At 42.9% G+C, this 16,074-nt stretch overlaps 1 protein-coding gene across 7 annotated transcripts in view; it reads left to right on the forward strand.

The window, feature by feature from the left end:
* Positions 1 to 16,074, forward strand: part of CCDC7 (coiled-coil domain containing 7) — a 457,188-nt gene that overhangs the window by 420,829 nt on the left and 20,285 nt on the right. For all 7 annotated transcript variants that reach the window (XR_008309433.1, XM_053259060.1, XM_053259062.1 and 4 more), the window contains 2 exons: positions 10,194 to 10,301; positions 12,589 to 12,687. Coding sequence is in view for 6 of the 7 variants with exons in the window: in XM_053259060.1 (XP_053115035.1) it covers positions 10,194 to 10,301; positions 12,589 to 12,687 (207 nt within the window). In the remaining variant the exon portion in view is untranslated. The remainder of the gene's footprint in view (positions 1 to 10,193; positions 10,302 to 12,588; positions 12,688 to 16,074) is intronic.

Consider the following 16,074-nt stretch of genomic DNA (forward strand, 5'->3'; position numbering starts at 1 on the left):
ATGACTGTTTATTTTGGCAGTTGGAGTGCCCTTCCTTTAATTCCTTTCTGACCGCCAAAGTGTTCATCTCATCAGCTAGGGCTCCTCAGTTGGATTTGGAGAGAGAGAGAGCGAGAGAGAGAGAGAGAGAGACTCTGGTGAAATATTTTTGACTTATATGACTGGGTGCTGACTACTCATTAATAAATGGGTGGTTTTTGTTGGCAGATTTGGATTGCTTTCTTGATTTGGTGCAGCTTGTTTTTGGTTTCTGATTTCTCAATGGACATTAGGAAAACTTTTTAAGAAGTGCAAGAATTGAGTGGAAAAGTTGCTGTTGATGGATCAGCATAACTTCTGTTTGTTCTGTTTAGCTGAGGATAACAATACAAGGAGGACCTGCAGAATTTGCACATCCTTCTCTTGTCAACCTTTTGAAAACCAGGCACTTTGACTTCAGGCAGCTCTGTATAAGCAAGCGCTTCGCCCCCCAACATTGATGCCGCACTTTGCACAGCCACTGTTGTTGGTATTGACCTTGGTGTTGACACCGACTAAACCATCGATGTCTTCTTCAGCTTTGAGATCGACATCAGGGGAGCATGTATACTCCCAGCAGAGGTCTTGAAAGATTCTGCCTCCAGGAGTCACCATAGGAAACATTCAAAAACATTCACTTTTGGAGTCACCATCAAAGAAGCAAAGACCCCACAAGTTGACAGATGCCTCAGCATCTAAGTCCACTTTTCGAATACTGTCCCCGTCAGGGGTTCAAACAAAAGTGGGGCAGGCATCTGCACTGTTGACGCTGAAGCAGACATCAACATTGACATCACTGTTGAAGGAGTCAGCTGCGACAACTAAGCTGCAAGTACCTTCTATGTCAACAACGAAGTGGCCATCGATGTCAACCTCGGTGTCGAAGGAGCAAGCTGCGGACCCAGTACTAGCGTTGACAGGGACAACAGTTCTTTGTGTCTGTCCTCACGGCAGAGGATACTGAGCATATACCTGTTCCTGAAACAGGCTTTTTAGGGATGGAGGCTAAGGAACTGAGTCAGATAGCAGTGACAAGAGATGATGTTCTAAACTGTCTGGAAAAAGTGAAAACTAGCAAATTGCCAGGGCCGGACGACATCCATCCTAGAGTCCTCAAAGAACTCAAATGTGAACTTGCCAGCCTCCTTGCTAAAATATATAACTTATCCCTGCAATCAGGCTCTGTACTGGAGGACTGTAAAGTAGCAAATGTAACAATGATTTTCAAAACGGGATCCAGGGGCAATCTGGAAATTACAGGCAGGTTAGCTTTATTGGAAATTCTCTGTGGTGAGAGAATCCCTTTTTCAATATAGCAGAGTGCACAGAGGCACAAACACAGCGGATTTAGTTATGCATGCATGTGTGCTAAGAGTAAAGTAACTTGGAGCCAATTGCTAGTTTCAAATCAATATAAAAGGTATTTATTAAGGAACTCCATTCTAGATAAGAAAGTGAGGATTTAGGATCTCTAATCTATCTATCTAAATGGATGCAGATGGATTCACCATCTTCTCTGCACATATGGTGCAGGGCAAGAGACTTGCCATGTTGCAAGGTCAACAGCCAGGTAGGAAGAGAGAGAAGGAGGAAGGAAGTTGAATCCCCTAAGATTAGCAATCTACATTTCAAAGGGATAGCATCAGAGCAGCAGGAAGTGATGACCAAATGTCTTTGACCTTCTAGCCCTCTGACTTACTAGTCTGTCCTCCACTGTCTGAGGCAAAGAGACAGCGCAAAGTCCTTTCCTTCCAACACCCCCTCTCGTTGTCTCGTGACTCAGTTCACAATATTCATTTTCTCTCTCAGCTTTTCAAAGCAGGGTCTTGGTAGTGGCTTAGTGAGTAAGTCTGCGAGCATTTCATTTGTCGGGCAGTAGAGCAACTTGATTAGTCCATCTTTCTGCAGACTTCTCACTACATGGTACTTCACATCAATATGTCTGGTACTCCTCTTTACATCTTCTTGTTTGGAGAGTTGAATGCAGCTTTGGTTGTCTTCATACACTGGTATGGGCTGTGGTACATCTGTACCTAGGTCCTTCAGTAGTTGACACAGCCATTGTATCTCGTGACAGCCCTGTGCAGCTGATACATATTCCGCTTCAGTGGTTGATGATGCTACTATGTCTTGTTTTCTGCTTGACCAGCTTATCGCTCCATCTCCATAGAAAATTATGTGACCACTGGTGGATTTCCTGTCTGTTATATCTCCACCCCAGTCTGCATCTACGTATGCTTCTAGTTTTGGTTCACTATTAGCTGGCAGCTTGAGCTTAAAGTGTGCAGTACCCTTTAGGTACCTAACAAGTCTTTTCATTGCATTCCAGTCCTTGACTGTTGGTGATGCAGTCTTTCTACAAAGTAAACCAACTGCTGTACTAATATCTGGCCTAGTGAGTGTACTAATGTATAAAAGCTTACCCAATGCTTCACGATATCTATGGTTGTCAGATAGTGGCTCAGTTTGATCTTCTTGCTTTATGTAGTTCACTTCCATTGGAGTTGGTGTAGGATTTGCATTTTCCAGTCTGAGCAAGTTTATCAAGTCTTTAATTTTCTGTTCTTGGTTGATCAGGAAACTTCCATCTTTCTCTCTTTGTACTTGAATGCCCAAGTAGTGTGCAATGTTGCCAAGTTGCTTGACTTCCACTTCTTTGTTCAGATGATCCATTATTTCCTTGCTGTCATCTGGATTTTCATAGGCAAAAATCAAATCATCAACATACGCCAAAATGTAAGTCCATTTCCCATCTCTGCATCTCGTGTACAGGCAGGGATCAGCTTCACTTCTTTTGAAGTTTGCTTGAAGCAGCATATCATTCAGTTTTATATTCCATGCTCTGGCAGCTTGTTTTAAACCATAAATGCTCTTTTGCAGTTTGCATACATAGTCCTCTTTGCCTTCCTGTAAGAAACCTGGTGGTTGTTGCATGTAAATGTCCTCTTCTAGTTCACCATGCAAGAATGCAGTTTTCACGTCTAGGTGCTCAACATGCATTCCTTTGCTAGCAGCAATACTTAACAGAGTCCTTACTGTGGTATGTTTAACCACTGGTGCAAAGGTTTCATCATAATCTTCTCCATATTTTTGTGAATATCCTTTTGCTACTAATCTGGCTTTGTAGCGCTGAATCTCACCATCAGCATCATGTTTGAGTTTGAAAACCCATTTGCAGCCAATAACTTTTCTTCCTTGTGGTAACTTAGTAAGAGTCCAGGTTTTGTTTTTCTGTAGAGCCTCAAGCTCTTCAATTGCAGCCTGTTTCCACTTCTGGGCTTCTGGTTGTGGTAGCTGGGATATTTCCTCCCATGATGAAGGTTCTGGTTGTTCCGCTGTTCTTGCGAGGTAGGACAGCCTCGGAGCTGGAACACCTCTGTTTGAGCGCGTTGATCGCCTCACCTCACCCTCTGTGGTCCCTTCTATCACCTCAGGTGCGTCTGGTGGATCGCTGGGGGTCTCTGTGTCAAGTGTGGTTGGATCTGGATCTGCTGTCTCCTCCTCCTCCTCAGTTCCTCTGAGATCAGGAAGCATAATCCAGTCATCAGGGTGCTTGGTCTGGTTGCTTGCTTCAGTGTAGGCCCCCTCTGAAGGTGTAGCTCTTTCATCCTCTTCAAAACACACTGCTCTGCTCATGGTTATCCTGTTGGTGTCAGGATCCAGAATTCTGTAGGCTTTGGATTGTGCTGCGTAGCCTACAAAAATCCCTTTTGTGGCCCTAGGCCCTAACTTAGTCCTTTTTTCCTTTGGGATGTATGAGTAAGCCGTGCTTCCAAAGACACGCAGATGCGTCATGGACGGCTTATGACCATGCCAAAGTTCATAAGGTGTTGTTTCAATAGGTTTTGTGTTCATTCTGTTGTGTATGTATGTAGCAGTCATGATGCCTTCTCCCCAGAATTTCTGTGGGAGGTGTGCGTCAGCAAGCATGCATCTTACCATGTCCAGTAGAGTTCTGTTCATTCTTTCTGCGATTCCATTTTGGGGCGGGCAGTAAGGCACCGTAGTTTGATGCACAATTCCATGTTCTCTTAAGAACTGCTGTGTAGCATTGGACATGTATTCTCCTCCATTGTCTGTGCGCAGGATCTTTGGCTTCCAGCCAAATTTGTTGCTTGCCATCGCCACATATTGTTTTAATTTCTCCAGCATCTCTGATTTTTCCTTCAGTAAATAAACACACGTGTATCGTGAGAAATCATCTGTTATAGTTAGAAAATATTTATGATTACCTATGGTTGCTGGTAGTGGTCCAGATATGTCACTGTGGATCAGATCCAAGGGTCCTTTCGTCTTCCTTTCACTCTGCTTTGGGAATGGCTTGTTTACTGCTTTGAACTCGAGACAAGAAACACAGTTAGTTACAGTGTCACATGGTACAAAATCAATGCCATTAGCTAATCCCTGTTCCTTCATGTTTTGAATTGATTCAAAACTTCTGTGTCCTAGTCTTCTGTGCCATAATTGTAAGCAGTTTCCATGCTCACACAACTTGGCTAGGTTCACTACATTAGGCTGGTATGCCTCAGGTCTGGACTGGGCTGGTCTTTCTCTGTCTGTAAATTGCTCTTCCACATGATAAAGACCTTGAAATTCCGAGCCCACAAGGCAAACTTTTCCATTCTGGGTAACAACACATTGTCCATTTTTAATATACAATTCACAGCCTTGTTGCTCTAGCTTGGATATTGAAATCAAGGAGCTTGAGAATTCAGGGATATACAAAACATCTCTCAGAAAAAATGGTTTAACAGATCCATCCAGCAATTTGCAATATACAATTCCTTCGCCCTTTTTCTTTGCTTTAATTGTAGTATTATTGCCCAAATAAACAGTCTCTTCAGGAATATCAAACAGTTCAGTATAGAAACTTAGATTTTTAGAAATATGGACAGATGACCCAGAATCTAAAATCAGCTTTTCATTATTTTTCATTAAATTAACACTATAGTTCTTGTTGAAATGTCTGTCTGTATACTTGGAATCTCTATTTTCATTCTCCTTTGTTTGACTGATATTCCCAGACCTCCTGGTCTGATTCTTGGGACAATGCGCCACCCGGTGGCCAAATTCGTTACATAGGAAACACCTGAAGGCTTTGTTTCCAGCTGACCTCATTTCAGCACTGGCGGTCATGTGACCTCTCTCTCTGGGCTGAGTTTCTCTGGTGAAATCGGCTCTCTTTGTATGCAAATGTGAGGTGCCCATGCGGTTCCCTCTTGCAGCATTTCCTCCAGCATTCCCTCCCCATCTCGGGTTACGTCTGGAATGATCAATTGTTGCTTTAAGAGCAAAGTTGCTAGCCAGTTCACTTTCATAGCGTGAGTTTAAAAGGTTTCTTCGGTTTGCCTCCGAAGACAATGTTTCTACAGCCTTTTCAAAGTTTAGATTGGTGTGGGTTTCCAATTGCCCAATTATAGTGCTATAGGAAGCAGGCAAGCTCAAGAACAGAGTCTCCAGCTTTTGACTCTCTGTAAATTCCTCTCCTGCTTGTCTAAATTGGAAAAAGAAATCTTCCAAAGTCCCAATAAAAGTAGAGAAACAGTCCCCATCTTTATATTGGAGATCTTGCAATTTTCGGCGTAAATTAAACGTGTATGCCCATCCTTTCCTCATATGCATAGAATCTAGCTTGTTTAGCATCTCCTTTGAGGTTCCAAGATCACAAATAGCATAAAGGAAAGTTTTACTCACGGAAGCTGCAATCATCGCTTGTGATTTTCGGTCCTTAATTAGCCAGAGTTCCTTCTCCTTTTTCTCAGCATCCGAGGTTCCATCTGGCGGGGGGTCTTCCTCAGTAACTTGGTGGAGTCCCTCTGCTTTCAGTGCAATCCTCAGTCGAGTCTTCCATTCCAAGTAATTATCCGCTTCCAGGATGGTAAGCCTGAGTTTTCCCTCCAGGTATGCAGCCATGCTCACCGGCTCCAAAAGGCAGTTGCTGTAGATTAGCAATTCAAAGTGTCCACGCTAGATCTCAATGGATCTCCTGGAACAAACCTAACTATCTAGTTGCAGCACACGCAGCTCAAAATACTGCTCCCATAACTTGCTGGAGCCCATAACCTGTTGGAAATTCTCTGTGGTGAGAGAATCCCTTTTTCAATATAGCAGAGTGCACAGAGGCAGAAACACAGCGGATTTAGTTATGCATGCATGTGTGCTAAGAGTAAAGTAACTTGGAGCCAATTGCTAGTTTCAAATCAATATAAAAGGTATTTATTAAGGAACTCCATTCTAGATAAGAAAGTGAGGATTTAGGATCTCTAATCTATCTATCTAAATGGATGCAGATGGATTCACCATCTTCTCTGCACATATGGTGCAGGGCAAGAGACTTGCCATGTTGCAAGGTCAACAGCCAGGTAGGAAGAGAGAGAAGGAGGAAGGAAGTTGAATCCCCTAAGATTAGCAATCTACATTTCAAAGGGATAGCATCAGAGCAGCAGGAAGTGATGACCAAATGTCTTTGACCTTCTAGCCCTCTGACTTACTAGTCTGTCCTCCACTGTCTGAGGCAAAGAGACAGCGCAAAGTCCTTTCCTTCCAACAAGCTTAACATCCGTTCCAGGCAAATAGATGGAAAGCATCCTCAAGGATAAAATTGTAACGCATATAGAAGAACAGGTCCTGCTGGCCGGGAGAGAACCAGCATGGCTTCTGCAAAGGGAAATCTTGCCTCACGAACCTTTTGGAGTTCTTTGAGAGTGTCAACAAGTGCGTGGATAAAGGTAATCCAATTGACATAGTATACCTGGACTTCCAAAAAGCTTTTTACAGTTCTTCATCAAAGACTTCTGAGAAAACCTAGCAGTTACAGGATAAGGGGACAAGTACATATGTGGATTGCTAACTGGTTGAAAGATAGGAAACAGAGGGTAGGTATAAATGGAGAGTTTTCACAATGGAAGTAAGTAAGAAGTGGGGTCCCCCGGGGATCTGTACCGGGACCGGTGCTTTTTAATTTATTCATAAATAATCTAGAAGTAGGGGTAAGCAGCGAGGTGGCCAAATTTGCAGATGATATCAAACTCTTCCAGGTAGTGAAATCCAAAAAAGATTGTGAGGAGCTCCAAAAGAATCTCTCCAAACTGAGAGAGTGGGCGACAAAATGGCAAATGCGCTTCAATGTTGGCAAGTGTAAGGTGATGCACATTGTGACGAAAAACCCCAACTTCAAGTATATGTTGATGGGATCTGAGCTGTCGGTGACTGATCAAGAGAGGGATCTTGGGGTTGTGGTGGACAGCTCGTTGAAAGTGTCGACTCAATGTGCGGCAGCTGTGAAAAAGGCCAATTCCATGCTAGGATTCATTAGGAAGGGGATTGAAAATAAAACTGCTAATATTATAATGCCATTATACAAAACTATGGTGCGGCCACACCAGGATTACTGTGTACAATTCTAGTCACATCTAAAAAAGGACATTGTAGAACTGGAAAAGGTGCAGAAGAGGGCAACCAAGATGATCAGGGGCCTAGAGCACCTTTCTTATGAGGCAAGGCTACAACACCTGGGGCTATTTAGTTTAGAAAAGAGGCAACCTTGGGGAGACATGATAGAGGGGTATAAAATCATGCATGGAGTGGAGAAAGTGGATAGAGAGAAATTCTTCTCCCTCTCCCATAACACTAGAACCAGGGGTCATCCCATGAAATTGATTGCCGGGAAATTTAGGACCAGCAAACGGAAGTATTTTTTCAAGGCATAATCAACTTGTGGAATTCGCTGCCACAAGATGTGGTGACAGCCAACAACCTGGATGGCTTTAAGAGGGGTTTGGATGACTTCATGGAGGAGAGGTCTATCAAAATCTACTAGTCGGAGGGCCACCTCTAGCCTCAAAGGCAGGATGCCTGTGAGTACCAATTGCAGGAGAGTAACAGCAGGAGAGAGGGCATGCCCTCAACTCCTGCTGTAGGCTTCCAGTGGCATCTGGAGGGCCACTGTGTGAAACAGGATGCTGGACTAGATGGGCCTTGGGCCCATTCCAGCAGGGCTCTTCTTATGTTAACTATTTATATACTGCTTTTCAACAAACGTTTCCAAAGCAGTTTACATGGAGAAATAATAAATAAATAAGATGGATCCCTGTCCCCGAAGGGCTCACAATCTAAAAAGAAACATAAGATAAACACCAACAACAGTCACTGGAGGTACTGTATAGGATAGGGCCAGTTACTCTCCCCCTTGTGATTCTCTAAAGAGAATCACCATGTTAAAAAGGTGCCTCTTTGCCCAGTTACCAGGGGTGCCAGCAATGACAGTGAATGTGTCAGGACACTTGTCTCCATTGCTGGATCTGTCGACATTGATGGGAACAAAGTCTCATTCAGAAGGTCGTCCTTCTCAATCAATGACTATCATCGATGTTGAGGAAAAAGTTCTAACGGGGAGAATGTTGGTCTAGATCAAGCTGGTACCTATTCCTCGCTTTCTCTGTTAGTCTCTACTGAAAGCACTCCATCGGCTGCGACATTTAGAGGATTTTAAAGTCAAGGACTAGATTTGATGATGAAGAGGATGTTATTCCCATTCCAAAGACTCCTTCTATGCCTCCAGCTAAACATTACTCTCCAAGAAGCACTCAGCATTTGGATCATGCCTCTGCATCAGGTAATGCACACACACAGTGCTTGCACCGCCACAGTTGTTCCAGTTATTGGAGTTCACCTGCATCACTGGGTTGTTCTCACCACTACAGCAGCAGTAGAAATCCAACTAGGGTTCAAAAATATCGCTGCACTATGTCTCCAGGCTTACCATATGATTATGATGACTACCATCTGTGGAAGGCACACAGGTCTGTTTCTTTGGAGAGAATGAGGTGACAGGAGTGACCAGCTTCAGAATACAAGGGACGGCTCCATCTGCATTCCAGGGGCAGAAGGGAGACAACCTGTTTATTTTTTTGTTTGTTTGTTTGCTTGTTTGTTTGTTTATTTAATTCATTTATTTATTATATTTCTATACCGCCTGATATGTTCGTCTCTAGGCAGTGTGCAAAATTTAAAATATATACAAGTCACAAATTAAAATACATGACAATACAAACAATAGAATAAAATAGTCATTAAAACAAGTTTTTAAAATTATTAAAAATTAATTCTAATTAAAAGCCTGCAAAAATAGGAGTCTTGAAGTTTTTCCTGAAAACAAACAGAGAAGGAGTTACTCTTACAGTATTTCAAAGTCCCTACTGCAGCTGCAGGTCCTTCTTCTTCATTAAAATCTCTGCCTAGATCAACTGCTGTTTCTGGGGAGACCAGCTGTGTGCAGGGTACATGTGTTTCAGATACATCTACTTAGGCAATTCAAGAGGATTTTCACCTGAATCAGGATATTGTGCTACCTACATTTCCCAGAAACTCTCAATGCCTCTAAATACATCTTTACATGCATTGGATGTTTGGAAGTCACTCTTATTTTACTTAGGTAGGACTAAGGGCTATCATAAGAGTAAACAACTTTTTGTAACCTATCAGGGTAGGTCAAAGGGCCATCCTATATCAAGACAATGCCTGCCCAATTGGCTGGTAGAACTAATCTTTTTATTCAAGATTCAGAAGGTAGAACCACCATGCACAATTAGAGCTCAGTCTACTAGCGCTTATGCAACATCTCTCAGAAATCCAAATGGAAGATATCTGTAAGGTGGCAGCATGGTCCTCTGAACTACCCTTTGTGAAACACTATGTAATTGACCTACATTATGTTGTGCAAGCTAATTCTGGAAGGGGAGTCTTGAAGAGAAATTTGCAATAGCTTACTGCTCCCTCCTCCTCGGAAAGCTCGATAAACACCTAGGCTTATGAATGTCCTGTGGATCATGTTACGGATAAACAGGTTTCTCACCTGTAACTTATTATCTGCAAGTGATCCATAGACATTCATAAGACCTTCTCATCCTTCCCACAAAAGTAAGTGAATAGATAAAGACTAACCTGTGCTCTCTAAAAGACTTCATGAGATATGGGGTCCAGGAACCAAAGGAAGGGCATGCCAAAATACAGTAAATGGTCATGCATTGCTGAGTACAAGCGGTGGCATGTGAGTACCACAATGAGCTTCTATATTCCACCCATGAAGACCTGCACAGGCACAGAACCCAGGCTTATGAATGTCTATGGATCACTTACAGAGCATGTTACAAGTGAGCAACCTTTTTTCCCCTCAGTGCCAGTCAGAGAAAAATCTAGTTTAACTGAACCATCAGATCATCAAGTTCCATATTTCTTGAAACCATTAGTTTCAGGGCTGCAGATACAAACAACTAAAGCACCTGGTAAGTACAGAATGTTATTTCTAACATGTCATCTCTAACATGTGTATTCCCAAAGATGCCCCTTAAGTTGGGATGGTTGTAAAGTATGTTGTATTTCATAGGGGAGTAGAAGATAGCATAGTTGTGACAAGAGAAAAGGAAGAATGTTTCTCTTTGTAGACTATGTGCAGACACATATATGTGATCAGCACTTGTGTAGAGCAGCATTTCAAGAACTTCTCCAACTTAGAAAGGTCTTCTGGCTCCTGCCCTAAAATAGAAAAAAATCATGCCATTGCATGTCTCCAGGGTGAGACCAATGCTCTCTCCTCAATTCCCTTTTGATTGCTGCCTTAGTAACATGTTTTTTTTCCTCTCATAGATCATTTTCATAGAATATTCTACTTCAGTTTTCATTTCTTTTCATCATTATTTTTCTTCATAATAAAAAACCAGAGCAGGAGGAGAGGGTGTTTGCTTCATCAGCACCTTAGAGGGGGGTTGTGTCTACCATGAGGAAAGTCCTGACAGGCATGATGAGCTGATGGATGTAATTGGCATCTTCCACACCTTGGTGCAGCACTTAATGTTGACTTTCCTCTATAGCCTGAATTTCTCAAAATGAGCATGTCCTAATCAGGCTTTGACGCTATGTGCCACTCTCTAGAAATAGGCAGGTGTGGAGAAACTTCAAAGATTCAGTCTCTGTCTCCTTTCATTATGTATTCAGTGACTGAAGTGATGCAAAGAGTCTGAGGGTTGGTTCTTATACATGTGTAGCTTACTTTAGTGAGTGGGTCATAGATTGCAACAGGTACTTTGCAAGAGTGGCATATGGAGCTGGGGTAGGCTTTTGACAGGTGGAACTGGGAGTACAGCAGGTAGGAGGGATCCAAGTAGTGGACAGATTTGGACAGAGCTGAAGGGTGGCACTTTTGATTACCACCACTTTTGGCAGTGAAAGGAGTTGCCACTGTCCAATATGGAATACTTGCATTTGGACACACATTATGTACACACATAATCTTTCTATTTTGGGGAAATGCACAAGACAGCCTCAGACCTTGGTGGTGCAGAGAAATTTAACAACCAGCCTTTGTAGCAAATAAACATGCAGATGGTCAAAGCTAATACAGACAGAAACCTCTCTTAGTGCCCACTCGTGTTTTTAGGCCCCCTTTCTCTGTGAAGGATAGTTCCAGTCACAATAAACCTTAAGCCAGGAGTTCTCAGTCTGTTGGTCAAGACTCCTGGGTAGGGGCATAAGCAACTTTAAAGGGGGTCAGGTGGGAGCTTTTGGAAGGCAGAAGCCTTACCCTTTGTCTCCCAGGCACAGGGAGAGTCAGGAGTGATGGGAGGCAGGCAGGGAGACAGGAGCCAACCACCATCTTAAAATATGTCAGAGTTCAGGGACTCTTCCCCCAGCTCATTTTGGAAGAGGATCAACAGTATTCCCACTCTGCAATCCGGGGCATGTTGGACAACTAACCGAACACATTCCTTCATGTAACACTACATAGATACTCCCTCTTCAGTAGAAACTGTTTTTGGACATAAGGCTGCAGGTTTTCCTAGATTAATTGTTTGGATCATTTGGAAGATTTTGATTATCCTTCCTGGAAGGATGCTTTTGTATTGCAACTCAGTAATTTGGTTCTCCCTCAGTTTGGGGATTGTATTGCTTTGATACATTCTAGTTATCTTGGAGTGACACCATAACCTAAAAAAATGCCAGCTGGGTCCTTCCTTGGATTTTCCATAGTGTCATTCTAACCCATGCATTTGACCAAATACTGCAAACACACACACACACACACACACACACACACACACACACACACCCCAAATAATTGAGGAAGGGGGAGATCTAGAGAGGTTTCTTTAGTATTGGCTGGTAGGTTCTTTTGGGAGCCTGGTTCATTGGCAAGAACCACTTCCATGTATTATCCACTACTATTGTTTGGGTTTTTTCAAGTTGCATAATTCTCTATTTTGAGATTTGGGTTTTTTACCATGATTTAGGACTCTTCTAAGGTCTGCTACTTGGAATGTTCTTGGCTGGGAGATTGCAGAAGAGGGCAGAGCAAAGAGGCAGTCTTCCCTACTTGTCTCCCAGCCACAAGCCAGAGGAGCACAACCCAGAAATTTTGGAAATTCTGGCTAACCCAAAGGATCCAGCTGGCCTTTCAGAAAATCATTACTCAAGAATGAATGTACAATATACCCTAGAAGAAACTATTTGGCATTTGTGTCAGCACTTAATTTTACATGTATCTGTTTTCTCTCCACTGATCAATGGAACATTTAGTACTTAAAAGACCCAAGCCTGGACATATAATGGCCCAAAAAAGTCAAGACCTAGAAATTGATGCTTCACCAATTCTGACACAGGAGGACAAAATTCTAAGTAAGTTAGACTGCAACCTTATGCATATTTACTTAGGAGTAAGCCCCACTGAATACATGGGTCTTGCTTCTGAGTAAACATGCATAGGATTATGAGGAAGAACACCTATAAGTTGTTAGACTACTCATTAAATGTCTTTGATTGTACGAAGAATATGAAATTGTTCTGTTTGTATCTATATTGCCTATTGTATCTATATTGCCTGTTTGCTTGGAAGTGGTAAGATAATCTGTTGATACTTCTGAATTCTGAAGAAACTATTTACTTCCCTAAAGTAATGATATTTTCCACACCAGCTCTTTAGAATATCAATCTTCAGTCAGACTGATGGTGGAAAGAAGGTTTATAGCACCATAAAAACCCCTTCCTAATCAACAAAACTTTATAGCACCATAACATTCCCTTCCTAATCCTTGGACAGTCTCAGGAGATATATTGGTAATAAAATTGAGGAACATAGCATAGTTCATATATATGTTTGTAACATACCTTGGTCATATTCATACACAAGCTCTTGATCAACTGTTCTGTGTAATTTGGAGGCATCAGCTAGTCATTGTTTGTCCTCTATGAACTAGAAACTTCAAGCCCCAACACACAATCATTTGGGGCTAGGCAAGAGCCTAACCCAGATTAGCGCTGTGGCAGAACACACAAGCAGCAGAGGCGAGCACCACAGCACTCAGGCGCATTCACATGATTGGCGACCAGGTGCCAGCCAAACCCGCAAGCAGCAGTTGAGAGCCCTGCCTAGCCCCGGTGGTTCCAAACCAGATTGCCTTTTATAGCTTTCCTTAAGAAATAGATTCAAGCAGTGACAGCAACAACTGGGTCCTGGGAAGCAGAGGCTAATATTCCTAACTTGAATGCACAACAGTTCTTCCTAGCAAACAGCGGAGAAAGGGAAAGGGGAATAGGGGAGAGTTGTTGTTTTTTACCAAGAAGCAAGAATGCCAATAGGTGGCCGGCCCACAGCTTTTCCTGTTGAATAGAGATGTCTGAGAACGAAGATGTAGCATGTTGAGGTGAAGTGAAGTGAAGAGGCAGAGCACTGTGCGACATAGGAGAGGGAAGAGACCTTTCTTGGATTGGTGCTCTGTCTTCCTGGTCTGAACCCTGGGTTATTATATCCTTCCTGGCCTTTGAAGTTACCCCCTCTGGTCATCATCAGGGTGCAATTAGGCCATCTTCCAGGCCCCTTGTCTCCGGCAGATCTTGTCCAGTCCCTTCCTCCCATCTTGGCGCCACAGCTGGTTGAGTATTACAATTCTTGTCTTCTGTGCCCAGGGTCAGAGGACGGGCAGTTCCCTGGTACTGGGCAATAATTCTCACCTTCTCTTGTCTTCAGCCTAGATCGATAAGTTTTAGCTTGTCAAACGTGCTCATACTCCTTTCCTGCCATCTGGGCCATCAAAGCCCATATTAGAAATTCAAAGGGAGAGGAATAAGCATATAGGCCAGGTGGGGTTACTTTTGGGTCTTTTTCTTTTTTCTTTGCAGTTTATTTGCAGTCGCTGACCAGAAAAATATATACATACAGTCCAAACAGTTTAATAACGAATCCATGTATTCATAAATCTCATGAAATCTAACTATACAAGTACTCTCTTACTATAAATTCTAATGGCAACAAGGCAAAAACTTACCAACTGCATAAGTGGTTTTATCATCACTGTCAGATAAAAAATAATGAACACAGAATTCATCCAGGCGGCCAGGGTAATTTGCTAGAAGGGGCACTATTATAATTCATAGTGAGTGTCCCTGTAGAAACAACAGTGAGTGTCCCTGTAGTAGCACATGGGTTAGTGTCTCAAAAGCTACTGCCTTGCAAGAACAAAACCGCTCTGCATAAGGGACTACTTAAATCCTACCCTCATATACAACAGAAGGTAGAAAGTCAAAGCATGCTAGTGTAAAAGCTCTACGGTATTTTGCTATTATAACCTTATCTAAATAATTTGCAGTTTTCATATTCAAAATTTGTTTACCCACCATTAATCTCCTTGATATAGAACTTCTATCGAATTACCACGTTACATCACAAATTCTTTGGGTGAATGCCAGGCTGGCTTGATCAAGATCCATTGTCAGCAATAACTGGGGGGCAAACCCATAGGAGAACAATTTCCTCTTAACTTCCATTTCCCAGTTAGAGGTGAATGTATCTGCTAGCATAAGCGGAAGTAATCCAGTGGGATTAAAGTTTATTTTAAGCCAAGATTTGAATATTAAAAGTCAGATTTTAGACTCAACATTTATCAAAACTGCCTCCACTCTCAAAGCTGCTTTAGAAGTGGTACCTAAACAGCTTTCTAAGATATTTAGATTGCACAGCTTCTAAGACTTGGATGTTAGGTCGAGCTGTGCTCCATAAAGCAAATTAGCCAGCGCCTTGGACTCAAATAGTCTTATGGCTGCAAGAATAAAAAGATCACCTCTAGAGCAGAAAAACACTAATATTGCCAATGATAACCTTAATTTTAGATTACATATTCTTGGTGGAGTCGACGACTAACAGTGGAGTAAAATACAACGCCTAAGTACTTAATAGAAACTGACCTGCTCAAGCTTATGCCCGTCAATAGACCAACATAAAAGCTTGGGGTGTTTAGCAAATCCTCATAATCTTTACAGTAAGAAGTGAGGGGATTTTGGGGTCAATTTCCATACAAGCTATAACAATTAAATACAAGTGGATTGAATACATAACGCCTTCTGGCTCTTTCCTATCTATGGCTCTAATACATAAATTCAACTGTCAAGCAGGGGGATCAGCTAATCTGCTGTCTTCGGATAGTTGTATAGCCTTTAAAACAGGACAGCAAACATTCAGTTCATTATACTCATAGCAGGCCTTATCTCAAGATGCCGTGGCTATTGATTTAGGGCCTAGAACCCTGCTGAAACGATAACTCATTTAATGCAAAGCAAGCAGGAGTCAACACAGAGGAAACACCACAGAAAAGCAAAGAAAGAGAGAAGGACTGGGGTTCCTGTAACAGCTGCAGGGGCCCTGTGGCCACCAGCGCTGGCCCAAGAGCACTCAGGAAGCCTCGGCACTCCTCGGTGGACCCATGCCCCACCTCGACACATGCTGTCTGGTTTGGAACTGGGAGGCAGCACTTAACCTTTCAGCGTCCATCCTGTGGCTGCCCAAGGTTGTGTCATGGCCCCCGGTGCACCCCAGCTATCAGGGAAGGGGCACCAGCAAGGTACTGGAACTTTCACCGAGTGACAGCCCCCCAGAGCAATGGTGGAGCTGTGCCCACCACAGCCAGGAGGGATTTGGCAAATGCCTGCCCCCCAGTGCCCCATGGGACAGTCCTGGGAGCCCATGTACCATGAGCTGGAGGGGCAAGGAAGTGCCTCAGAGGGGCTCCCTCC

Source organism: Hemicordylus capensis, chromosome 6, assembly GCF_027244095.1.
Source record: "Hemicordylus capensis ecotype Gifberg chromosome 6, rHemCap1.1.pri, whole genome shotgun sequence".
Taxonomy (NCBI): domain Eukaryota; kingdom Metazoa; phylum Chordata; class Lepidosauria; order Squamata; family Cordylidae; genus Hemicordylus; species Hemicordylus capensis.